Raw genomic sequence first — 27,173 nt, forward strand, 5'->3', positions numbered from 1 at the left:
AGGTAACTCTGACCCGTCGGGGACTTTTCTGAGTGTTTTCCTCTCCTAATCCTATTAAATGTCCATCCTGCTGCTTACTTCGAGGAATATCCCACGCAATTCTAGTAATGGGTCAGATTTAAGCAGCACGGGGGTAATTTGCCCACCCCACCTGTCTCTGCAAAGAAGCCAATCTCCTTACAGTACGTCTCTCTGGGCAGCATTCCCAAACAGCGGCAGAAAGGCCAGCGTCGTAGCGGGCATAAATCAAGTTTAAAACGTCTACTCTGTCGCATGCTGAGGGAGACGCTAAGAAATATGAGGGCTCCGCTGTTTGTGAACAAGGTTATCCAAAGTCTGTGTGATTAATAAATGTGTCTATTTGTTTAAACTTCAGGTAATAGCTTGAATTGGTAATAAACAGTAGATCACAAAATGAAAGGGGGATTTTGTTTCTCCCTGTGCTAACATTTTGTGAATGAGGATGGATAATGGAACAGGACTAGCAGTCAAATGGAGAGGCAATGTTTTTTTCCGCCAAAATATAAGAACAAACCTTCAACAGTGAGAGCCAAGAGGTATCTCTGATGCAACGGAGGTGCAAGGAAACCGGATTTAGCAGGGATTGTGTGGGACGGTATGTCTGCAAATACTATTTCATTTTGTGCAGTAGGAGTGTGTGTGTTCTTCATGTGTTCAGGTGTGTGTTGTACCTCTCTCCATGACCTTCTGGACCTTGATGTGGTTGGCGCAGAAGCCGCTGTAGAGCTTGAAGTGGTCGGCGTAGTAGAGGAACGAACCCCCGAGAGAAAACAGCAGCTTCTGCGAACCCGAGAGGGTGTGAGAGAGAAAAACAAGAGATGGGACTGAGTGCCGTACAGATGGTGAGAGAGCGAGGCTACACACAGACACACGAGAAGAGAGAGAGGGGATGAAAGAGAGCGAACATGTGAAGTCACGACCGTAACCACTCTGTGCCCACTCTCTCGGGAGCCCCCCCCTCTGTCCTCTCCCTCTCACCTAACCTCCTGAGTACACTAGCTTTCAGCAGCTCACAATCCAACCAGTGAACCGCCGCCTCGATCAATAACCCTGTCATGTCAAGACTATGAATCAGCCGGAGATGCCCCTGTCACACCACCTCAATTATTAATAAACCTCAAGATATCAAACATTATAACTTTCTCTTTGGAAATGTGGTTAAAATCACCTGGTTTGACGATAACGTCGTTCTGTATACTCATTCTTATGGAAAACCCATTAAGGCTTCGGACATTTAATCAATAAGTTGATATGTTATTGTGTGGGGGTCTCACCTTGAATTGTGAGGGGGTCTCCAGGGTGTTGAAATCAGGCGAGGAGGCGATCCTCTCCTCTAGGGTCTGCAGGAAGACCCTCTGGAAGTCCAACATCTCAGGCAGGCTGCCAAACAGACTCTCCATCTGAAGAGGAGGAGGAGAGCGATGGATAGGAAGAGGTGAGGAAAGAAGAGGTGGTGATGGATAAGGATGGATGGGAGGAAGATTGAAGGGGAGGGGGAGAATGAATATGAGGCTACAAGAAAAAAAAAACAGCCTAGATGGCTTGTAATTCATAATAGCACGTCAGACAGGCACCCCGGAGTGTTATAAAGCTCCACTCTGATGGCTCCATCTCTGACAAAGGCACTTGGGGACAAGCCTATGAATGCAGCGCACACACACTTCAACCGTCTAACACACACACTCCCAGGGTCAACCCTTCCCTTCATTAAAAGCCGTTTCAGGGGCGCGCACGCTCTCCTCTATTTTGTGTCTGGACACGTCCCGCTGTCCCATAACTGCCTTTTAATTTGCCCCAGTGCTCAGTGGCCTATCGACTAGTACGTCTTGGGAGAGTCGTCCTGTGTGCGAGGTCACGCTCTGCACACAGGGCTGGAAACTGCAACACGGTTATTAGCATGCTGCGGCTACTCCACAGGAACACACACTGACGGCTTCATTCAAGGTGTTTACAAAAGGAGAAGGAAAAAACATTTTTATTTATGGAAAGAGGTGACATCACAGCTATACTGTGGTGTGTGAATCCGACGTGGATTCTTAAAGGGTGGGTTTTATCTCAAACTAGCCGGAAGGTCACGTAGGGGAATGCAAATTTGTCCTCCTGGTAGGGTTCATTGGCGTCACCTCTGGGTAATAAACACTCAATGAATTCCACGTCCTATTTCGCCTTAGCACCTCCCAGGATACGCCTCGAGCTGACACACACACACACACACACACACACACACACACACACACACACACACACACACACACACACACACACACACACACACACACACACACACACACACACACACACACACACACACACACACACACACACACACACACACACACACACACACACACACACACACACACACACACACACACACACACACACACACACACACACACACACACACACACACACACACACACCTCTTACCTCGTCCAGTGTGAGGAAGGTTTCATTCTGCAGGGGTTTCAGGTAAATCTCAAACAAACAGTCCAGGTCCTGTGCACAAGATAAATAAAATCAAAGGTCAGAGAGAAGGAATCATACAGCATTCTATTCTTTAACCTCATTTAAAAATCTGACCATTTATTTTCCCCTTTACAACCTCTGATTGTTTCCCCTCCCACAGTCCCTCACCCCATTCCTCCATCTTCTCCCTCCTTCTCCCCCCACTACTTTAATGTGGCTGTAGCTTGTCTCGGTATCAGCGGAGATATTCTCATTAGGTTGATTTATGATCTTCCCCCTCCCCCTCCCACTCCCCGTCCCCCTCCCACTCCCCGTCCCCTCCCCAGACTGCCTCACTCGTGAGTGGTGCATGGATACGGGCGAGCAGGCCTGCATCAAGGCACTCTGGGTAGACAATCTCCTCACTCCATTACAAATCAACGGCGATTGGAAGAGGAGGGGTGCACCGGGGAATGGACTTAATGAAAAATTAGAAAAAGGAAGAAAAAAAAATACCAGCCATGACTGTGTTGCAGAGTCGGGAAGATCAAGAGTGTAGCTGTTTAATGTGTGTCGGGGAGGAAAAGGTCGTACTAGAAAACATGAGGGCAGCAAAAAGATTGGGCGGGAAGAGGATAAATAAGTCCAGACAGGAGTAGGAGGAATGGAAGAGCACTGACTGTGAAACAGGAAACAGCTTCTCCCGCATTCATTCTCTTGTTTTATGTCACTCGCAGCATTATATCTTATATAAAAATGAAAGGTTTAGCATTTTGGGAAATAAGCTTATACGCTTTTTTGCTGACACTAAGACGAGAAGAAGTACTTTCGTCCTCATCTTGTATATTAAATAGATAGCTGAATGGAGCAGCCAGTTAATTTAGCGTAGCATAAAAACTGGGGAAAACAGCTAGCTTAGCATTGTCCAAAAGAAGCTAAATCCATCTACCAGCACTATGATCAATTTGTATATTATAACTCTATTTTACAAAAGATACAAGGTGTTATTGTTCAGACTGGAAAGTCAGATTTATATAATTTATATATTTTTTTTAAATAAAAGAACTGTCACTTCCCAAATGTTTAACTTGGCAGCTGCCAGCGATGATGACCATTATGTAGACATGAGTAGTCCAGTTATGATGGAGTTAAAAGAAAGTATAGTGCTTTTTTGTATAAAAGTAAAAAGAAAAAAGTATATACACTTTTATAACTGAGGAGTACAAAAATAAAAGTGCAACTGATTTCAAATTAGGTTTAATCACATGTGTCCCGTAAGCTTCTAATAATAAATGCTTGGCGCTCTCACCTTGACGTAGGACTTCTCCGTGTCCACCAGCTCTTGAATGACCTTGCGTAACCTCTCAGTGGCACTCATGTGTTTGGGGCAGGGTCTGAGCAGGGTGGGACCCGAGCCCGACTCCCCTCCCTGCCTCACTGGAGCCCCCTTGGTGTCGTCCATCAAACCCCCGGACCCTGAGGCCGCCCCCTCCTGGCAGGACTGGTAGAGGGTGCAGACTGTGTCCACGCTCTGTAGGGGGTACACAGAGAGGGAGGGGTATTTAGTTTAGGCAGCTCTGGGATTATAAAATCCAGCTGGATAAAATAAGGATTATCACACTTGAGAAACAGCAATGAGAAACATTGAGGATCTATTAACATGTGACTAATGTACAAAAAAATAATGATGTATATAATTCTACACTGAACATGGCTAGTGATTCTCCGGGGGTTACTAAGAGTGTTATGGAGATTAAGTTATTCACTTCATGCTAATTGGCTTTGCATCAAAGACTTTACGGAGCATCTGAAAGACTGACTGGATATCCCAGCAGATAGCATTACATCACATTATTCTTCTAAATCCATAATGGACAGTCATGCAGCTTTGTGTCACATCAATTCCAGGAGACTTGACATGCCAGGACATCCCAAGTGTTCATGGAATAGTTTGAAAAAGTTTTATATTAAAGAGAGTGGGTTAGAAGCATCTCATTATCAGAATTCAGCTGGTTATACCTCTGCTCATTCACAACAAAATAAGCTTTTCTCCTGCCTGATGTGTACTTTTCTGATAGGTGGAACCCCCATGAACAACTTAGCGTCATAGCATCCACAGAGGGTTTAGAAACAGCTAATCTGCATCGCTTCATATTGGACTGCTTTGCCTGGGGAAGAGAAATGTACATCAGCCGTAGGCACAGCACTACGAAGTGTTGCCTGTGGCGGGTAGAATCTTGAAGAGCGGCTGTGGCAGAACATTTTCCATTATCAGCCTCTCTGTATTACCGCTGTATAGTATGGTTTTCCAGCACTACAGTAAATGTTTCAACACAAGACAAATATATCCTCATTTCTTACTTGACAAGCTATTCAAGCACCATTTCATCAACTGCTTCAAGCATTGCCAGACTGTAGTGCCCAAGCCATCAATTATGATGTGATTTCAATACTAAAAATAGCCTAATAATGACCAGCCTTGCTTATTCCAAGGGAAAAACATGATGTGGAATTACAATCTGTGGTGAGTCGGTGGAATCAGCAGAGGCTGATAAGTGCCAGTAATAGCAGGTTCCTATCGGCTGCACAGCAACACAGCGACGGCAGGCAAAACAGCTGCTCAGCACTCTGCGCCAGTGTGTGTGGGGTATTGCATGAGCAAGCATTTAAGTGGAGCTCACTCCTCAAGACTATACAGCAACACACATGGATCAATACATGCTTCATTCTGACACTGCAGACATCAATATACACACGTACACACTTTCCACGTAGTGTATGAAAGCATGTCTGAGACATTTTGCTCCAATGGTGTGAGATACCACCCATAGTAACCCCCACTATCCACAGCCAGGGAGCCCACAGACAACTAAGGCTTCCATTAATAGGACTGCAGTTCATCAGCCAGCTCATTATGGCATGGTCACTCTAGAGACGGCCCTCCAATGCTGCAGTGTAGACTGTGTGAGAGCGACAGACTGAAAGAGTCGAAAGTAGAGGGGAAATGCCACTGCATTTATGTCTGGCTAAGCCTCTTTCATGTGATCCACCGCCCACAGCAGCGCTCCACTCTGGAGCTCTTTGAATGTGGGATGATAATTATGAGGCGACTTAATGTTTCCCTCTGCGCTGGTGGAGGGATGTTCTGATTGGAGCGTGCCCCACATATTCACTGCAAACAGACTGACCTGTGAATGTTAAAAACACTAACAATAAACCACATTCTCCGTTTATGTTCAAATCAAGTCTACAGACATGCTATTAGCTATTTGAGGCTTTACTAAAAGCTAACATGCCAATGTTTAGCGGATATAATCTTTAAGCTTTTTTGTCGATAAGCAGACAAGATACATTTACTGGATGATGAAAATGTAGTACAAGTGTATTACAATTCATCCTGAGAGTAACATGAATGTTTTTTTTAAATGTCATGGCAAAAGTTATTTTTGTGACGGACTTTCCAACATAGCCATCCTGCTAGCATAGCTAAAAGGGACTTTGCTATAAATTGGGTTGCAAGTATTTCTACTCATGAAAGTTCTAACTTCTCAGAGTACATGTTGCCAACTATCATCTAATTCACCACCTGATGGGAATTTATTCTTGTAAACATTTATTTTGTTCACACCCACATTCATGTAGCACTTGTCCTTTTTTCAGAAGGAATGAATAAGGAACACAAGTAACCCAGCAATGTAACTACAGATGCTGACAAAACCATCCAACTAAAGGTCACAAAATACACTTCAGACACAGCGCCAGTCAGCGTTCATTTAGTGATACACACTCTGGGAAAACTCAGGCAGACCAGGGGGAGATTGCCTGAAGGAAACACAGAGGTTAAGGATATCAGAGCAACATATTCATCATACAGCCCGCTGCTAGCTCCAGATAACAGTCATATCTGCCATTTATTCTGGATACAGGCGCCCAGAGGAGAGGGGGAGCCGGTCCAGTAGCACACACCGCCACTCAAGTGCCGAGTTAATTATCATCACACCCACATGCTGCAAGGATGTGGGGACATGTTCGTGTTCCGCATATACAATGATGAAGGAGTTTCCGAGGTGAGGGGGTAAAGAAAAGTGCATGTGCTTTATTGGAAGTCCGGGAAGAGTGTGCACATGGAAACACAAGTTTACCTCTCACAAAGCTTTCTATGCGAGTAAGATTCCCATCAACACTAAATGGCAGATACCTGCATTAGAGCGTGACGAGAAGATGTGGGCAGAGAGAAAGAGAGCAGAAAAGCGAAGGGAAGTGGGAGGTGGGGGGCTCCACGCTGTCATGACTCAGGAATTGTGATTGCCTCACAACAACCCCACCAACACAGCCCGACAGCTAGCCAAAATAACCAATTAAGAGCCGAGGACAGGAGCCAGCGGAGGCGGGAGAAAAGCCCGGGAGTGCGGGGAAAGACGAGTGCATCCGACAGCGCGGCTGTGAATTCCTATTCAGGGTTTTCTCTGACAGCTGACAGCCCTGGATCATGTTACTACCTCTTCTGGCTGTCTATGCCTTTTAAGCAATTTATAAGAAAGAGGTCTTTGTTAACCTTTGCCGGTATCAAAAATAAATAGATGGTGAGTCATTTTGTCTTTCCCTACTTGGTTTCCTTCTTACAGTCTAGCTGCATTTCCTTTTTATTTTCAGTCAACAGCCACACACAGGAACATGATGTCCACTTGCTAGAGCCATCTTGATGGTAAAGCAAAGGGCTCCATCGCAACATGCTATAAATCTAGTCTCAGCTGTATTCGAGACTGGAGAAATGACCAGGACAAGCTTAAAGTACATGGCAGCCTCATTTATATGAATCCAAAAAGCCTTTATCATACCCACTCACTTGAGGAGAAGTAAACTTTAAACACAGTTGAGTGCTGATGACTTTCTATAGTCTCTTTTAATGAAGACCCTTCAAAAACTACATTGAATATTGAAGCATAACCATTGTTAAATATCGACTCTCAATCCTGGGCTCACCATGAAGAGCAGTCTGTAGAGCAGCCTCCATGCCGCTGTGGCCTGCCGCTGGGTCCTCCGGGCCAGTGAGCAGCCCTTCCTACGCAGCCTGCCTCCCCTGGACGCTGGCATGATGCGAGGTTATACAACTTGACAACTTGAGAAATGCATCCGACAGAGACCTGAGCAGTCTTGACCGTGTTGGAGATCTGTGTATCCGTCCACCTCTGATTTTAATGTGATGGACGGTCAATCCCTTCTGCAACTTTTCTCACCCTCCTCCTCCTTTCTTCTACTCTAATTAGTGTCCAGTGCTGCCCGCCTCTCTGCTAGGCCCGGGTCAGAGACCTTGGTATCGAGTACACCTATGCCTCTGAGGCGGAGTGGGCTTTGATATGGGATGGAGCCATTGATCCCGTGTCCTGCCGTTCTGTGAGCGTAAGCAGAGAAAAAGTGCCTGCTGCCGGCTTGTTTTGCATATCAATCACTCGTGGACGGCCGGGCCACTTGGCATGTGCAAATGGAGGAGAATTCTTCCCCTGGCAACAGTGTCCTCTCTCTCTCTCTCTCTCTCTCTCTCTCACTGTCCGTCTCTTTCCATCAACGCTGTAATTCCTACATCTCCACTTTTACAACCCGCCATCAATCCTACTTCCCTCTATCCATTTGCCTCAAGACATTTCTATTTCCTCTTCCTCTGGTTCTTCCCCTCCTTTTCAGCTCCATGTGACCACGGTGTAACTTCGAGAGAGCTGAATGGAGAGGCCGGGGGCTGTATCTGTGTCCAGTCTCTCAATAGCATCAGTACAATGCAGACTGTTCTGGCTTGTTACCTCCACACACAGAGGAATGGCTGACTCAAAAATGGGAGGCTCTGAGCCGTTGGGGGGTAACAGGGCAGGAATGTTAACTATGGCCCCGCACTAGAATAAAATTTGATATGCATCACACAGTGCACAAGGTAATTTCACATGGAATACATATAGATCAAAGCCATGTCCACAAGATCTTACTTGGATTTTAAAACTGGATTTATTATACCCTTTTTTAAGACTAAGGGAAGATACTACTGGTATTGTAAAAGAAGACAATACAGTGTCAAGATGGGGATTCCAGGGAGATGACAGTCTTACTTTTTGTATATTTGGCATTTGATGCTTTTATTAGAACACAGTCAAAGAATAGATGCAAGAGAGAAAATGGGAGTGAAATGCAACAAGGGTGCCCTATTGCAGTTCATGGTTGGCACCTTGATCCCTAGGCCCTTCGATCAGGATTTGGGGGGGATTCCATAAAAACCCAACAAGCACTTGGTTTGAAGTTTACCAAGGCCTCCAAGCTCATGATCCTCACCGTTTGCTGCAATCATGTGCAATTACTATGGTGCATTTTAACCCCCCTGTTTCTGAAACATTCACAATTATTCTCAGTCTCATTTGTGTTTATATTCCAATAGTTGTTTTGTCCAAGTGTTGGGTGTAAAGCATAAAAAACAACGCTCAGTTCTGTCAGGCTCGGAGGTTGCAGGATAAACAGAGAACACTGTCTCCATCTCTCTTTGACGCTCCAATGGAGCCATTATGTACAGAGCTCAGTCGGCTTTGCAGATGAAACGGCGCTCAAATCAAAGGAGATGGCTTGCGCTTCACCAGCAGAGAGGCCACGTAGTTGAAGTAAACAAACAAACAAACATTGGGAGAGGGGAGGGTTAAGAAAAGGGGATGCAATACAGGCGTGTCCATGGGAAATAGCCTTGTCATGACACTATGAGAGAGAAAGCGAGTGCCCAGTAGGCAGGCCAGTGATTCATTTGCAAAGTTAGTGGGCTATAGTGCCATGATGCCATCTTCTTTTCAAAGCACAATAAAAGAAGACGCATGCTCATAAATCAAACAGAGTGGAGGGGAGGGGAGAGGAAGATGAGAGGGAGGCCTGGTCCCGTCGCGTTTAAGCCCATTTACGCCTTTTATTATTCATCCTAAACAAATATTATTCCGCCAAGTCTCGGAGGACTTTGGGAGAAGAGTGTGTTTTAATAATGAAGCCAGCTTCCGATAAAAGCACCCATTCTACTGAGTCCCGTAGGCTATTCACATCCACTGCTTTGCATGACTGCCGGTACAAAGGCAAAGCAATGCCAGCACTATACACTATTCTTAATCCACCAAGACGCACTAAGGGTTAAAGGAAATTATTGTTGCCAACGGTATACGTGGCTTGATGACAAACAAGTCTGCAGAATAACTAATGGTGATCCCTGTGCTGAACCCACACCCTTTCCTGACCTGGAAAAATATCAATCTGGGTGAATCAGAGGCAACCAGATCACACTGAAGTAGCCACAGCATACATTTGCCATAGATTACATGATACTAACAGATAACAGACCCACTAGGCACACAAGGTGACCGCTTGAGTGTTAATACACGGCCCTAAAGTCAGACCAATATAACCAATACTACAGCCCATAGTGCTGAGATAATATCATGGATAGCAATAAAAGCATACACCAAAGTAATGGACAAATTACTTTGGTTGAATTAAAGGAACATTTAGGAGATCAACACAGTGATTGTTTACGATTATACTTTGGTAATTATAGGTGTCTGTACCATGTTTCATGCCAATTTATTCCCTAGTTTTTTTTATATATTTCAGTCTAGACCTAAGAGGCAAACCATCTGACTGACATGGTCAATTCATGAGCTTTTAAAAATTAAGGTTGAAATGTTAAATGCAAATAAGAGACTCGCAATGTAAAACTACTCTAGCTACTAGCTATTTTTAGCAGAGACACACAGGTTGGGGGAGTGCGTAAGAGCTGGAGCTTAAGCGTGAAGACTCATAGTATCAGCTATCTAAGTTCAAAACATCGAGGAGCACACCTGCCCATAGTTACCGTTTGTTTGTCACTCTTGCAGGACACGCAGGAAGTCATGTCCTGACCCAGGCAGGCCAGCTTGTCTTTGAGGAAACGTCTCAAACTGAGCAGCACGGAGCCCAGAAACAGGTCCTTCTCCTCAGCCTCACAGCCAGAGGGCCAGAACCAGTACATGGCCAGGAGGGAGCACAGGGCCTGGGCGGGCGACTGGTCCCGCATAAAGAGCTCCATCAAGGTGGTGAGGTAGAGGCCCGGCCGAGGATCTTCATCGCTCACCGTTGGGGCTACTATTGGTATGACTTCAACCACGGCTGTGCCAGGAACCAGAACCACCGGTGCGTTCATTCCAGTCAGATCTGGCTCATGTTGGATCCGGGTCCTTATCGGTCCCTCCGGTGCCCCTTGTTAAAAAAGTTTGTATCCCCAGCTATGTCTTTCCAAGTTGTTTACAAAATAATGGACTGACGGAAGCAGGCAAGCATTAACTGTGCAGACAGCTTTAAGCCCAGATTATTAGCCTGCTCCTGGCCAGATGGCAACTGATGGGCTTAGTCAAAACACACCCACATGCCGACACATAGAAACTTACCTAATTTATCCCACCAGACTCCCATTCAAAAGGCAGACACACATATCAGTCGGGTAAAGATTGGGAAGGGGAAGTTTTAAGCTCAAAGGAAGATTGAATAATGTTTAAAGATGATGATATATATAATATTGGAGGCATCTTCTGTATCTGTTTGAAGTCTAGGAGCAATGATGTGAGGGAAGAATAGAAATTGAAAAGTTCAACCTAATGGTAGTCACACATTTTTTTAAAGTGTTAAAACCCCTCTCAGACTGCACTCGCCCACTGACACATGGGTAAAAGGACGGGTGAGTCCAGAGGAAAAATAACCTGCGCACATTTGGAGGTCTATGAACGCCCTCTTCTAAATTAGAGAAGGCACATAATACCATCACTATGTAAACAATCTCTCTCTCTCTCTCTCTCTCTCTCTCTGACAGAGGACTGTTGCAGCCATCGCTCTCTTTATAAGTCCATTGAAATGCTCTTACTGTAATATCTAGTCTGGACCAAAGCAAAGAGGCTTAATATGTCTGTCTGCTGTTTAACCTTTAGTGTAATACAAGACTTGCCTTGCTACTTTACAAAGTTTGAATCATACAGTATGACTGCTATTCATAGGATACAACATTTCATAGTTTTTACTACATAATAGAATGTGACACCAAAACAACATGGCAAAGGTTGTGAGGATATAGAATAAATTAAATTGGTGTGGTTCATTGGGTTCAATGACATGACAAGGTTGGCAGAGTGCCAATTCAATTAATTGACAAATAATTACAACTTTACATGAAACCTGTTTTACTGAATACACCAAATGAAGCAACTGAAGATTATTGGATCACCATCACTGATCTTTCCTCTAAGGACAACTTTATTTTTTGGGGAAATTCCAATAAAAAGGTTCTCAAGAGATATTCAATCAAAACCAAAATGTATTCAAAATACTATGGCTGTCTAAAAAAAACAGAAAATATTCCCATTTGAGAAGCTGGAGCCAATGAACCTGGTGACATGTGGTTAAACCAGACTGTGGCAGATTACTTCCCACGTCCTTCCATCTGTCTCCGCCTGGTATGCTATAGATGTGTGTGTGTCATCACATGTCTGCGTGTGGCTGTGTTGACGACGTTGCAGCCAACAAATCCACATCAAGCCTCAATCCAAGTCTTTCTGTTGCTAAACTAGTGGAGATTAGGTGAGGAACAAACAAAGTGAATGCAACAATTCTGGTGTTGCCTATAACGCATCCTTATGACTGCATTAATTCACCAATGCATGTCAAATCAATTCAATTTGAGCGGCCTCGTGGGAGTTTTCCGGGACCAATTCAGTTGGCGTCCGCAATCGATTGGCCAGGCTTAATAATGATGCAGAAACGCTGCGTTAAACCAATTGCTATGGCTCCTTATAGCAAAATGTATCATTAAGTAACTCACAGGCACAGGAGTCACAATCAGTATCCAGATGGTGAACAACATTGGTACCTGTGCATAGTAAGCAATTCACCTGAAAATCACACCCAAACACACGCTGATCTCTCTTGTGTAATAAGCCCAAATTGGAATTCAACGGACCATTTAATCAAAGGTAGTCAGTCTAGTGAGGCGGCCGATTACAAGGTGTGACAAGAAGCTTGAAATTAGACTTTCCTTTCCATCCATCTCTATTGACTTTCAGAATGCCGTGTGCACGCATGTGTGCGCCAATATGCTGATACATGGCTGATTTTCTTCCCTGTGACTCCATTTCTTTCTCTCCGGCCCAGAGGACAAACTGATGGCCATGCAGTGATTAAATTCTGCTCTTCGTGACAGCAACAATCTGATTCACCAGCACCAATATCTCTCCCTGGCTTTTTTTTTGTATCGGCTTCACAGTGGCTGACTTTTCCCCGATAGAGGCAGAAAGCTTTTTCACCTTTTGTGCCTCGAAATGTGCAGTGACACAAGCGCACATTCAGAAAACCCCGCTCACACATATACACACACATTTTTCCATTCATTCCTCAGTAAAAGACAAACGGCAGGGAGCCGAGCAGTAGTGGTGCAGTGCAGATCACAGCGCAGTGGGACCTGCTCGTGTCACCGGGCAAACAATAAGAGACCAAAGAGAAGGAAAAGAAAGCGGAGAAGAAGAGGGCAATTTGTCCTCTGTAATCCACCCCATGGCTGACCTCGGGTCAAATACTGAACTGCATCTTCTGACACAGGCAATTAGTATAAAGCCCTTGCAATGAGAGACAGTTTCTGGATATTTGGCCTGGATTTAAAATGAATCATTGACGAAACAAGCACAGCACGACTGCCTATTTTCATTTTGATGATGAAAGATAAGGTAAATATGCATGAATGCACACATCCCCTCTCAGTTCAGGCTTCTAGACAGCCATGTCTACATCATTAACACACAGCTCTTCGTGGCAACCCCACACACTCATTAACGGTCCCAATAAACAGTGGCACACACACACACTCTCCCGTGTTACATTACCACAGCACTGAGGCGTAATTCCCCATGGGACAGGCTCCTGCTCAGTTTAATGACTTCAATAAAGGTATTCTGATAATGTTGGTTTACATATCAAAAAAGGCTGACCAGATATTCAACAACAGACACGACAGAAATAGGCATGCAGGCTGCCATAAATCATCAGGGACGACCGTTTGGCATATTTATAGAGGAGATATTTCTCTGAAACTGATATGAGAGAGTACCTATAGAGTGTACCCATATTCCTGATGACTACAGGCATCAGGAATATGATGAAAGCAAGAAGATATCTTCTTTTCGTAAATATATTCATTACATTAACTGCTGTTGCTTTATATGACAGCTATGTATATGTGGGCAGAGGCAAAGATGACAGAGGCGTATTCGATTTGTCATGCCATCAAATGCATGTATGTGTGTGTGTGTGTAGGAGGCGGTGGCAGGACACAGCCCCTTCTCTCAGTCTGCATCCTGTCTGCGTGACAGTAATAAGCTGTGTTGATACCGCTGGCTATGATGGAGTATCCTAATTATGGTAATTCTAAGAATTGGTGCCAGTTTGGTTTCTGACAACCCCACAGCTGCCACTGTGAGTGGGCACAAACACACATACACACACTCAAGACAAAAGAAACACTCTAGCATGTCTAGCAGACAATAGGAGTACTTTCTTTCTTGCACTCAGACACACTCAGGCTCCTCCTACCTTGCTGTGCTGAACGGGCCTGAGTGCGCAGTGGGAGTGACCGATCTCCAGTCCTACATGCAGGGACTCCGCACCGTCAGCTGCAGTGCACACATCTGGAGAGAGAGAGAGGGGGGGGGGGGACATTTTTAACATTAGTTTTAGCATCACTCTGCGTATGTGTGATAGTGTTTTTGCTGCTTCTGCACTATTGTGCTTTTATGCTGAGGCACATACTTCTACTGACCACAATACACAAACAATGCTGGCTAATTATAGTCTAAATCCATCATGGGCGTCTCCGGTCTACAAATGACCCTGGCATTCAGTCATCCCAAAAAAGAGAACTTGGGCAATCATAATTAAAGACTACTATCTCTTGCCTTGTTTCACTAAAACAAACAACACCCTCACATTGTCTTAAAGTCACATTTCGCTAATACAATGTTTATTTGCATATAAGCCTTCTGATAGGATGACATTATCAGATTGAGAGTTTCGAAAAACATTTTGCCCATTCTGGCTATCTCTCTAAATTCAAGGACCCGAGGACAGACTCTGTAGCAGTTGGCACATGAAAAGACTTTCTTCCTGATTGTAGCCCGGGAGGAGGGCCAATGTAACAGCAGGAAACAAAAGAAAACTTCGAGGGCTCCTGTTGTGCAGAACTTCTCCTTTTTTGAGAAGCCAATCATCGTCAAACAAAAACGTCCAACTGATAATACAGAGATACAAAAGATATGTATTTATCTCTTTTCTTGTACTCTCTATTCTTTTCTGAATGAATCCAGATGATGGACAGATGTCATCAAGGACTGCCATCCTGAAATCATGTGTGACAGACAAGTGATAATTTCCCCATTTGGTCTGGTTTTGCCTCCCTGCCTCCTCTATCAGCCTGCCTGGGATCATACGCCCTCTAGAGACCGAGAAGAGAACGGCAGCCCCTTTGATCACACCACTCTCTGTAATGAGGCCTCCAAGTCATTAATCCCTCTGTGTTCAATTACGGCTGTAGTGGAGGAAACTCTAATGAATTACAATCATTAAGATGACGCTCAAAACTTTCTATGAAACTGGCTCTTGTTTTTGACTGTTTTTGCCACACAATGAAATAAGCCATTATGAATAACGCATTGGATGTTATGCAAATGTAGACAGAGAATTTCAGTAGTCTAGTTTTGGCATATTTTATCAAAAAATGTGTTAAAAGGTTAAACAGAGGGGTAGAGTGCAGTTCGTGAAGCCCTAACATCCTGTGATAAAGATCGGCAAGTCATTATAATTGCTTTGACTAAAAAATAAGTCTCTGTTCACCGTGACTCTCACATTATAACCAAAAAATAACCTTGAAGACATTTTAATTGTTATAAAAAATTAAATTGTCCCTCTCTGCTTTTGTCAGAATATGTACACTCTCATTAGCTCAACCTTTCTAAACAATTTTTGGAAATACTTGTTATTAACTAAAAGGGACATCAGAGAGGGCAGACTACTTTTTCAGAAGTGAAAATAATGTGGGCATCTGGCCTGTGATTTAGATTGATCACAAAATGTCTAATACAAAAATTGAACCAGTAGTTTCCAAGTAATCCAAACAGACAAACAAGCCAATCTGATAACACATTAGCATAACTGTTGTTAAAACTAAGGTTATCATTTGTATCTAACCCGACATCATATAAACTGACCCAAATCATAGACTTGTTGATACCAACGATGTTGAGGTATATTTCCCTTACCGTTTTAGAGTGAGGCGTGAACAAACAAATTGTATCCATACCCGCTGGGTCTCAGCTGTGTTTGTCCGGCGACACGGACGACCTCCCTGTTCTGACACCTCGCCTCTGCTCTGAGATTAAACCAGGCTGACAGGATACTATACATTCACAGCGATAACGAGCACTCTGCGGTCAAAATCCCCGTATGGGCTTTTTCTCTCCCCTGGGACACGCAGAGCTGTCTTAAACTGGAACCTTTTTTTTTTACTTCTTTAATCTGAGTCAAGGGAGTCACTTTTGAGGAAGTAGTGATCAGAATTGAGATCTTAACTCGAGCAGAAGTTTGGTGGCTGCTTTGTGGTTTAGGTGACAAAACTACCTACTTCTCAGCAAAAACGGCTCTTGTAAGCGACTGAAAGTGACTTTAACGTTTAGATAAGCACAACGCCTGACAAAGTACATATTAAAGGACAAAGACAAACCTGATCCCAAAACAAAAATATACAAAAACAGAAATCTGTAGGGGTAAACTGGACATTAGCAGTGGCAGAGACGGGGTGTTTACAAGAAAAACGACACAGCTTGCTTTCAGAGAAATTGTGAAACTATTGCCTTCACACTGCATGTACGCAGAGATGAGACAGCACTCTCTCGATGGGTGTGCCGACCATTTCTCAGCAGCTACAATTTCTCTCTTTCATTGTGTGTCTTTTTCTCTCTCTCTCACCATCTGTCTAACAAACTAAAACGAAAGGGTATCACTATCAACTTCACTTTCCATTAAGTGTTGTCATTAAGTGAACATCTATAGCCTCTAATTACAAATGGAGCCCCACTAATGACCACATCTATGTGTTTGTAGCTGGTTAGACGCCGCGTGGCTTTAAGCACCTGAGGAGGACTTGGCTCGGTGGTGCTTGCCGCGGACCTCCTGGTTGTGAGGAAGGGTCAGGTGGTTGGAGCCCAAGGTTTGTGACGAGGGTCCATCCCGCCTCAGGTTCAGGTGGAGGGTTTGTTCAGCAAACAGCGTCTGGATCCGCGTGAGGTCCAGGGCGGACACACAGCGGCCGTTCAGCACCAGGATCTCATCGCCTGGACGCAGACCTGGGAACACACGCAAGTATGGTTCAGAGAAGGACGTGGAGAGGCCACACAAATCTCATGTGTGATCATGAGACTGGAGGTTTCAGGATTATTTCTGTCCTTCTTAGACGGTATAATATGTAAAATGTCTGCATTGAAATGTATAAAAAAAGACTAGACCTATTGTAAAATGTTGTTGAGTAGGTACTAAGGTTATCACATATGTCCCAATCCATCACTTAAATCAAGGTAACTGTCTGTTTTATTTGGTCATGTGTAATGGCATTGCATCTCCCAAAGATAAGACACTTTTTAGACCTTTTTACTATAATCAAGCTGATGTTTAAGGCTTTTAGTCATAAGGGACTGGATCTTGAGTTTTTGGAGAAACAAGCTGAGCAAATGTAGAAGAATTGGAGAACAGCATGCTAATTCACAATGCCAAACACTCTGTTACTGTTTTGATTGAAAGACATATGTTGAGCACCTGCGTTGAAAGCCAGGTCATCAGGAAGCACTTCGCTGACAAAAATCCTGCTGTTTCTCTGACTGTCTATGTGTCCTGTTACTGCAAAACCTGGTGGGAGGAAGAGAAACAAATTGAGACGATTAGAGAGAGTGAATACCGACAGATGGATTACATCATTAAAGGATCATTAGGAGGACAATACAATTACAGACATAACTAAATCAGTCCGCATGTTGTCGACTCACCAAAGTCTCCGGTGGTGCTCGGCCTGCTCATGTGTAAAGTGAACACATTAACTGGGACCACCTCCAACTGATCATTGACCTACAGGGGGACATCGACACACATTAAACAAACAAGCAGATAAAGATGGTCGCTGTGTGTCCATGTGTGATTCTGCCCTGCTCACCACATCGCGGAGGAGCTCTCCAGGAGCCACGTTTCGGACCCCCGCGCCCTGCCCCTCCCGTCGGTGCAGTCTGAGGCAGTGCAGGCCCTCGTCCAGCTGTTTCACCTGTTTACACAAGAGACCCTAATGTTCAGCGGCCTGCATGCACAAAATGATCACACATGTTTCACGCACCAACGCCTAGTCAGACAGCTGCTGTGAGGTCCAGGCGTGAATTATTCACCGGTTTTACACTTTTTGATGAGAAATTTGCGGTAAACAAAAAAAAAAGGTCCGCCACAGGGGAATGTGGCCTATTGTGTGTGTACGTCAATATATGTGCAGTCAGTGAAGAATGACTGAATGTGTGTGGTATTTCAAACGGGGCATAATATAACCGAATCTGCTGCTACAGATGCTCCAAAAAAGACAATTTAACAACCTCACAATTCCTATTTGAATGTTGTATTTCCATGTAATGCAACCCCACATTACAGGATGATACACATTGTTGGCATTAAGTGTGAATGGCAGGATTATGTCAAAAACATAAAGACCTTCTAGAAAACTAAATCAAATGACATGACTGCTTTTGTTTGTTATTTCTGCAACAACTGTCAGGAGTATTGTAGTTGTATTGTGGTGACATGTCATAATTTCCCTGCAATTGGTTACCAAACCAACCTTGCAGGCAGCAGAGAGAAGGTCGGCAGCTGTCTGGTCTCTTCTGACAGGAACTTGGACTGTCAGGCCGTCTGGCATGTACACACACGTCAGCACGTCTGTGGCAGCGCTGATGCTGTCCCACACCCTGCCCTCAGGGGGCGACATGGAGTAGATGCTGCTCAGCATGTCCAGCCTCTGTGGGAGAGGGCAAGGAGGCAGGGTTAAGAAAGATAAAAGGAAGGGAGTGAGTATCATTATATGGAGGAGAGAGGGTAAACAGAAAAGGGGGAAGGAGGAGTTACAACACGGGGAGGGAGGGAGGGAGTAGAAGTAATAGCACACAAATCAATACCCTTCCATTAGTCTAAAAGCTTGGCTGTGGATCAAGCGGCGGAGCAAAGATGTCATACAATTAGCCTTTCAGAAATTCATTTGACAACATAGACGGCAGTTGATCCACATAATAGTCACAGTAATGGCAGTGTACACAAGCCGATCGGCAAGGGTCGAATGGCAGGTCTAGACGTCCAGATGATATCCGCACATTTATTTGGTTTGAAAAGCCACCAGTCATTTTGATTTAAGTGGTGTATCAGGGCAGTTTATTTGAAAATCAGTCAAACTTTCAGATGAGAAGGTAATTATTTGTTGGTGGCGTTAACAGTGAGGTCTGAGCTGGGTATTAAGGTAGGGTGGGGGGGGGGGTTAGCCCAGCGCTCAGCCTCACAGGCAGCCATTTGGGGGTTTTGGTCACGACTCTGTGTCTCTGGAGGGAAAAGCGCCACTGCTGTGTTCAGGGGCTGTGGGGAGACGCCACAGTGCAGCCTATCACCGCAATTATCAAGCCCCAGATCTTGAGGAATGGCTCAAACACACTAAATGTACTGAAACCCACGTGGGTTAAAGAAACCAGAGGATCAGCACTTCTTACAAAGACGGAACGAGTTCTCAGTCATAATGAGACACTGGACCAAGAAGTATAATTGCTTGAGTGAACAGTTCTGGGTGTACAGTGATGTTTTAAAGGCATTATGGGATCATACTCAAGAGGTGTGTGTGTGTGTGTGTGTGTGTGTGTGTGTGTGTGTGTGTCTAGTGCATGTGTGAATAAAAAAGAAACTGTAGCTAATGGGTATTTTCAACATTCGCTGACAGTGCCTTTCAATACATCATAAAATATAATAATATCCCTGTTATAAAAAAATCTAAATTACACTCAATACATCAACACTTGCATTTGTTGTTTGAACGTGAAGGACATTCTTTGTAAATCTATAGATTGTTGCAATTATGCTTATAATATATTATGGAATCTTTTTTTATTATTAAAAGGCATATGTGTCAAATAACGAAATTAAAGTTTGATACATTTTTGAAAGATTTGACATTTTGCACTAATTTAGTTTACAGTATTATATTCTCATATATATTGTATCCCCAACAGTGCGCTAAATATCTATACTCGTAACTTTCTCATTCAGCTTCACGCTCAAATATGATCTTTAATACAAATTCGAGAAATTTGAATTAAATGTCTAAGATAATATACATTTTACAAATTGTGATTAATAAACACTTTTTCTTTATTCGCATTTGTTTTGTATGGTTGGTGTTGGAATCCATACTTTTGCTAAATGTATAATTTGACGAGTGCAACAATAATAATAATAATAATAATATTAATAATAATACTAATAATTCGAGTGTAATTAACCTTAATGCAAGATCATAATAATTTGAGGCATGCTCTTCATTCTTTTATGTAATATATTCGATTTTCCAATAATTGCTAGTCGTTGTGTTTTATGGAGCCTCGCATTCCCAATGAAATTGACCAATTACATTACGGCACAACGAAGGTCTGGGCCTATTAAACTCAGTAAGATTAATGTATTTTGAGGAGTTTCATAAAAAAGGAACTATATTATTTATACATTGATGCATGAATTTAAATCACTATTAAACCTGCTTGTGAGTGTTAGTGATTTAAAAAAAGGTGATTCCCGGTCTTAGACTCCTGCAGACTTCCTCCATGAAAGGCAGCCCTTTCTGTGTTGTGTGTGTGTGTGTGTGTGTGTGTGTGTGTGTGTGTGTGTGTGTGTGTGTGTGTGTGTGTGTGTGTGTGTGTGTGTGTGTGTGTGTGTGTGTGTGTGTGTGTGTGTGTGTGTGTGTGTGTGAGCTTGCAGTTGAGCATCACCACAAGAGAAAAACATTTGTTTTCCCTGCCAGACAACGAGCCTAAAGGGACAAGTTAAGGTCTCTGATTCAGAGCATCGCTTAGCCCAACACAGTTCTGAGTGTAGCCTGGATAAACACAAGCAGCACAGACAAACATTTGCTTAATTTGTCTTCTAAATGTCACCTTGACTAGTCTACTTCAGGAATCAGTACCAAAATAAAGGCCACTAATGTTCTTACCTAAATGTTTCCCTAACCAGTTGGGATGGAGGGACGACAAAGTGCCACTTCAACACCCACCTTGTCTGCGTATTAGGGATGTGAAGTCATGCTGACAAACTGAGGATAAAAAAACAAGCAGTCATGGCAACTGGTTGCAAAAACCGCCTCACTTGTGTGTAAGCAACTTTGTGTGACCGGAAAACTAAGATTTGGTTTGACCTGCCCAGCGAGTGACTAACACTGAACACGCATTCATGGTCAGAGAGGGTTGTGACGGACCAACGGTTGCCTGGTCAACGTTCCATCAACCACTGCCAAGAGTACGGTGAGGGCACGCGCTGGACTTCAACGAGTGCTCTGTGTGGTAAGAGCGTGTCTACTGTATTTATGTTTGCATCCACCAAAATAATTCCATACTTCAGTCTTTCCTCTCAAGTGTGGAAATGATTTGCAAGCAAGTCGTCCTCTACCCTGCAGCTTCTAAAGATGGAGTGTCGGGCGGTTCAGTGCCTGCTGCGCAAATACACCCTTTCTGTTCCACTTAGCAACCGGCTAGCACAAATATGACAGCGCTGCCTTGAGTAAATAGGGTGACCATGAAGAACAAACAGTTGAAGACAATTTTAGCCAATTTCCCTATATTACATCTATTTAAAGAGAATTACTCCTCATTTCCTCAAAACTCCACCCAGGTTTTGAGGTTTTCCATGCGCTCACACACAGAAGGTGACAATAATGACCATCCATACACACTGGTGTCTGTTCTCCAAGTTAAAGCAGTCATGTGTATTGGGGGGTAGTGGAGTGTGGTGAGAGGTGGTGACACAGAAAGAGGAATCAGTATGTCATGGACAAGAATGGTGGGGTCGTAATAACCAGCCAAAAATATTTTTAAAAAGAGTGAGAAAATATTTCACTTACAAAATGTCCATTTGCGTTTTAATAACTTGTGCTCAGAACTTGCCAAACATTTACATTTTTGCTGAATCACTTTCTATGTAAAACACTTAAAAAAAAATAGACATAAGGATTTGATATACAATTGGTCAATTTGTGGGTGAAGTAAGCCTTTAGCCATATTTACATAACCCTGCTAAACAGTAGCAGGCATGTGTACGTTTTTGTTCAAAGCCAGCAATACGTTTGAAACTGAGTTCACGTAAGTCAAACATTTATGTGGTTTTCTGGCAGTCAAACCTATTCACTCACTTCACTGCTGACAGAAGAATTGGGTATATGGAGAGAAAATGCCAGTCGATGTGAACTCCCTTTTAACCTCTATGGATGCCAGGACAGCCTCTGTGTTATTGACAGCTTTCATAAACACATTTATCTCTCCCTGCTTTATGCAACAGTCCCAACCTTACAACTAGACAGTGACAGCCTGTTGAAATATAGCTTGTTGGGTAAATCACGTAGACAGGATAGCAGAGAAAGTCTTGAGGACGAGTATGAGCTATACGAGAGAGCACACAAGCCATGCAGCTGCAACGAAACACATTAAAATGTACCCTTCACTTGACCTCACTTCAAGGGATTAGTGGAATATGATTGCTTATCAGAGTAATTCAAGGGATTTGAGAGAACTGGGGCAAAGTCATCAGGACTGAGATGAAGACCTGTGTCGACAAAAATCAATACATCCGTGCTTTCTCTCTCTATTTCCCAACTTCCCACCCTGAAGGGGTATTAATCCCCATTAAATCAAATGTATCCTAGTGAGCTGTTTTCCACATCATAGGGTTTGTGCATTATAAAAAACATTAAAGCGTTGACCCAATGAAGGCCATTATTGTTTCCCCAAACCACTTCCTGTTCCAAGTCCATTTCTAGATCCTTAATGGAGGCAGTTGCAACACTCGCCACATTCACCACACACTCACACTATGAATCAAAGCATCCTGCTCTGTCTTAAAGCGTCAATTGTCCTCATATGTCCGCGCCAGATGTCTGTTCATACAGACATATGCTTGATTTGATTGAGTGAGGATAAGATTTTAATGACGGGTCAAAATGTACTTAAAAAACATTAAACTTTTAATACTTTTGTAAAGAAATTTATATTTTCTTTCTTCCATTTCACTGAACACATCCTCAGAGGCAGAACTTCTGTAATAAGCTACTTAATTAAAAGATGCTTCAGAAATACAAAGCCTCGTCAAAAGGTGGACCAAAATAATACACAATTTGTACACTAATGTATTTTAGAGAATTTTTGTTGAGAATTAGATTAGAAGATTAATACCCCTATAATGGTTGTTGGTAATGAAGTTCCGACCAGTAACTAAGTGGTTAGCTAAGCTTAGCACAAAGACATACATAGAAATAGGTTGAAACAGCTAGCCTGGCACTGTCCGAGTGTTAAAACCAGAAATGTCTATTTTCCCAGGAAATATTAATTCACTATCAAAATGATAAAGTTAGAATTTTGTAAAGATTAAACAAATAAGATTTAGCGAGCCAATTAGTTGGTCCTGAAGATTAGGGTGATCCTTAGTGCCATGTACATTTTCAAATTCATTTGTTTTAAGCTCCAACCACCGGAATTTGTTATGATAGTCAAGAAAACTCTCCTGGTGAATTTTATTCAAATTCCAACAACATTTACCCCTCCCTCATCAACCTTGAAGTTTAGCCTCAGTAGGGTGGTCCTTAAAAAAAACCTTCCTCATGGACCTGGGCTGCCACACCAGCAGCCACGGTGCTGCAACTGAGGCTAAACTTCAAGGTCGATGAGGGAGGGGTAAATGTTGTCAGATTGAGGAAAAAAAATTCACCAGGAGAGTTTTCTTGACTAATAGAATGAATTGTGGGGGTTGGAGCTTAGACTTTCCGACTTTCAATTTTAAGGACCACCCTACTGACGATTCTGGTCAGCACATTTTGTTACCTTTAGCAAGGCTAGCTGTCCCGCCCTGATTCTAGTATTTATGCTAAGCTAAGCTAACTGGCTGTTGGTTGTGGCTTAATATTCAACTCACAGACAGGAAAGCATATTAGAAATATTTCCCCATATATCAAACTTTTCCTTGAAAGGATCCCTCTGATATACTGCAGTCAGATCAAGAGGACAAAGATGTGAAAGCTTGAGGACAGCGGGGGTTGAGCTCTAGCTTACAGCAGTATTTCATGATCTAGGCATGTAATCACCCAATAACCTGTGATTGCTGCAGTTGGCTGCTCAGATGGGCATCATTCACACTCTTCAATCATTCACCACTTTACTTTCCCATAAATCCATACACTCATGCTTTCAAGCGCTTCTGGTCAACACTTCAGCTCAACACTCTCCATTAACTCAATTATGCCGTGAATTAGACGCATGTCCACGCTGGTGTAAAAATCTCTTGTTAGATATGCTGTCGATTTCTCTTTAGGACACCTGCAGATCAACATGAAAGGAATCTGTGCTTTGATCCTGGACAAGTAATATACACAAGCAGACACACACACCCTATGTGTAAAAATATATTTACTCAGTGTACTATCAAAAGGATGAAAGACAGCAGGGGTCAAAGAAACAGTAATCATGTCTCTACCACGGCTACTTCATGCTGAAGCGGATAATTCAGCTCATAAAATGCTACCACTGACAGATGCTAGTGGAATTTTTAAAAGATATATCAAAGATCCACAAACCGTAGAGGACAAAGTTATAGAGCGCTATGACTCACCTCAGTGCTCCTGGGAGGCAGGGCGTACGTTTGACCTCCAGCGTCGCTCTCAAAGATCTGAAACCAAGAGACAAATAGTTATAAGTGCAGACAGAGGGGCACCACACTGATTCACTCATGAGCGATTAGGTCCGCGGCAACTTTTGCAACACAATATTAGACACACACGGTGCTATTATGTAGTTAATTAAAAACTACGTGTGGCGAGTGCAGGGCTTTGATACTGCCAAACAGGGCCGTAGCCTTTGAAGGTGCAATGGTGGAAATGTGGAGGGGGGTGTGTATGGATAGAGTGGTTTCTGTGTAACAGAGAGATGAAAGGGGGAAGCAGTCCGGTTACAGATGAGAGTACGGCCCCCACTTTTTCCATCTCCACACCCACCCTTCAGTGTAGAAATCTCTCAGTTCTTGATCCATTCCATCTTCCTCCACCTCTCCTCTTCAGATCCCCTCCCTGGCTTGTGATTGAAAGGCGTGTTGCGCCAGTCTAAGCTCGGAGGCTTTAACAACTCTATAATACAGCGGTGACACAGAGTCATCCGTTATGTGAGGGTGTAACTTCAGCCCTTGCTCGAAGAGGCCGCCGTTATCAGCTTTTGCTGAGATACTTTGTCATTGGGAAGGAGAGGCATGATGGGTGGCACAGCTGGTGACAGAAATAGGGCATTTTGTTCTCAAAACGGGGTCTGACATAAGCCCAAGGCTGCCGAGTTGAAGAATTGGTGTACGGAAGAGGCTTGCAGGCTCTTTCCCCTTTGCTAAGGATAAGAATTACTTTTCTCCAAAAACAATCCAAAGAAGTCTCCTTTACAACGAGGGAAAAACTCTCTCGCTCCTGTTATGGTAGTAAGAACCCTTATCTGACCTCGGAGCAGCTGAGTACAGTAACTCTCCCTCCAGTACATTTATAAAGTGGCTGTAAACAGTGCTGCCTCGCTGTAAACTGACTAATTTTAGAAAGCTTTACCAAGTCTCCCACAAATCCTCGAACCTTTCTGGCCTACTTCCCACAGCCGACTGCCGGCCAGCTCCTTACTGTATACAGAGCAGGCCTAAGACGGATGAGATGAGAAAACGAGAGGGAAGGAGATGGGGGAGGAGAGAATGACTTTTGGGCAAGGTTGTCAAGCGCAGTGTTGTAGTGGTAAATGGGATTTAGGCTTAGTCAACACTGATGAGTCAGTATGGAAACTGTGGGTGAAGGACCGCGGGCTAATGCTAATGTTGATGCTCTAGGAAACGGGAGGTTTGAAAGAGAGGATGAGGCTAAAGGGAATAAATGGAAAGTTACATGGTGAGATAAATTGGGGGAAGGAGTTAGATGAAACTCTAGCTTTAATAGATTAAATAGGTTGGATAGAGGCACAAAAAGGATAATGTTAAGTTGGAGGGGGTAAAATGGAGGATAGAAGATATTTAAAAAATATTGGAGAACGCACAGTCTGAGAACTTGAGAAGGTAACAAAAGTGGATGGAAATAGTTTGGCTCCTCAGACGGCCTTGCTGTCCAAATCCTTCTCAAGCAAACAAACACGTGTCTCGTCAGTACATGAGAGTACAGCCAAGCAGCTGATGATGTCATTTAAAATGGCCACAACGAATAGAACTAACACAATGAATCATCTTTCTCTTTTGCGAAAAAAAAGGAAAACAACACAAAAAGCAGATGTCCAAGAAAACCCAGCACTGAGGAAATGCCTTGAAGCACTCGGGAGGTCATTTTCTGTTCTTGTAAGGATCTAATGTAAAGCAAAAATACCAGAAAAGCACCAAAATGGTCTTGTAAGAGAAGGCGGACCTGGGGGAAAAAATAAAGAGAGGCTGTTTAATATTTAGCGTCTTTTCATTGACCATCTGCTGGTGTCTGCGGGGATGAGGAAAAAGTGGAGAATGCCATCTACCACATATGGCTCTCAATAATTCATGTGTGTACTGCAGCGCCACCTCGGCCTTCTGCACTGCGAAACGTAACTGGGCCTCATTAGACCGGCCGGCTGGAGTTCCCCGGGAAAATAATAACACACACACACATACCTAGTTGCTGACAGACGTGTGCAAATGCCCAAATATAAATATCGCAGAGCAGGTGGTGGGATGTGTGAGTTAGATAAGAGCAAGCGAAACAGGACAGGGAACATTTTGTAAGCAGTCAGGAGTCAGGGCTCACCTACTGCAGAACACGATTGGCTCTTAACTGTTCTAATGCCAAACAATAGGAGACCCATACTGGCTTCACAGCAAAACAAAACCAACCCAAGCTATCTCTCCTTTCCTTTACTTCCTGCTAATGAACGGAGGTCTATAAAAGACAGCGCAGATGAGTGTATCCTGTGGCGATTCTTAAAATAAACCACCAAGGGGGGAGTTTTCTCAAGGGCCGTGCCTTCTGGGAAAAGAGTGGTGAATCTCTGTACCAATAAATAACCAGCTTGCATGGGACTAATTACTAACCTGAGAGGATGAGACCCCCCCCCCACTCTGCACCTGGGTAAGGAATGCCCCTCTGTGTATATGTTGATGGGAGGTGTGCACTCGGGAGGGGAAGTGAGCTTATGTGCTTCTAATTAATAAAATCTCCTTAGAGAGAAAAAATTCATGACTGTACCAACCTCTTGCTTTCTTTCATGCCGTTGTGCATGTGAGTAAGCAATAAGGCGTAAAGAGTGTTTCATTAAGGAATATGCTCAATGTGCACTGAGGGTGTAAGTATC

General features: G+C 43.5%; 1 protein-coding gene across 4 annotated transcripts in view; it reads right to left on the minus strand.

Moving 5' to 3' along the window:
* tiam2a (TIAM Rac1 associated GEF 2a) overlaps positions 1-27,173 on the minus strand; it is a 127,013-nt gene that overhangs the window by 14,061 nt on the left and 85,779 nt on the right. For 2 of the 4 annotated variants that reach the window (XM_034123606.1, XM_034123614.1), the window contains exons 9-19: positions 24,463-24,519; positions 18,407-18,583; positions 17,744-17,848; positions 17,580-17,658; positions 17,353-17,442; positions 16,674-16,886; positions 14,083-14,177; positions 3,779-4,000; positions 2,452-2,520; positions 1,296-1,421; positions 693-801 (exon numbers count right to left, since the gene is read on the minus strand). In XM_034123606.1, coding sequence (XP_033979497.1) covers positions 693-801; positions 1,296-1,421; positions 2,452-2,520; positions 3,779-4,000; positions 14,083-14,177; positions 16,674-16,886; positions 17,353-17,442; positions 17,580-17,658; positions 17,744-17,848; positions 18,407-18,583; positions 24,463-24,519 — 1,342 coding nt within the window. The other 2 variants (XM_034123617.1, XM_034123616.1) reach the window with 2 other exon arrangements.

The sequence above is a fragment of the Trematomus bernacchii genome, unplaced genomic scaffold (assembly GCF_902827165.1).
Source record: "Trematomus bernacchii unplaced genomic scaffold, fTreBer1.1, whole genome shotgun sequence".
Lineage (NCBI taxonomy): Eukaryota > Metazoa > Chordata > Actinopteri > Perciformes > Nototheniidae > Trematomus > Trematomus bernacchii.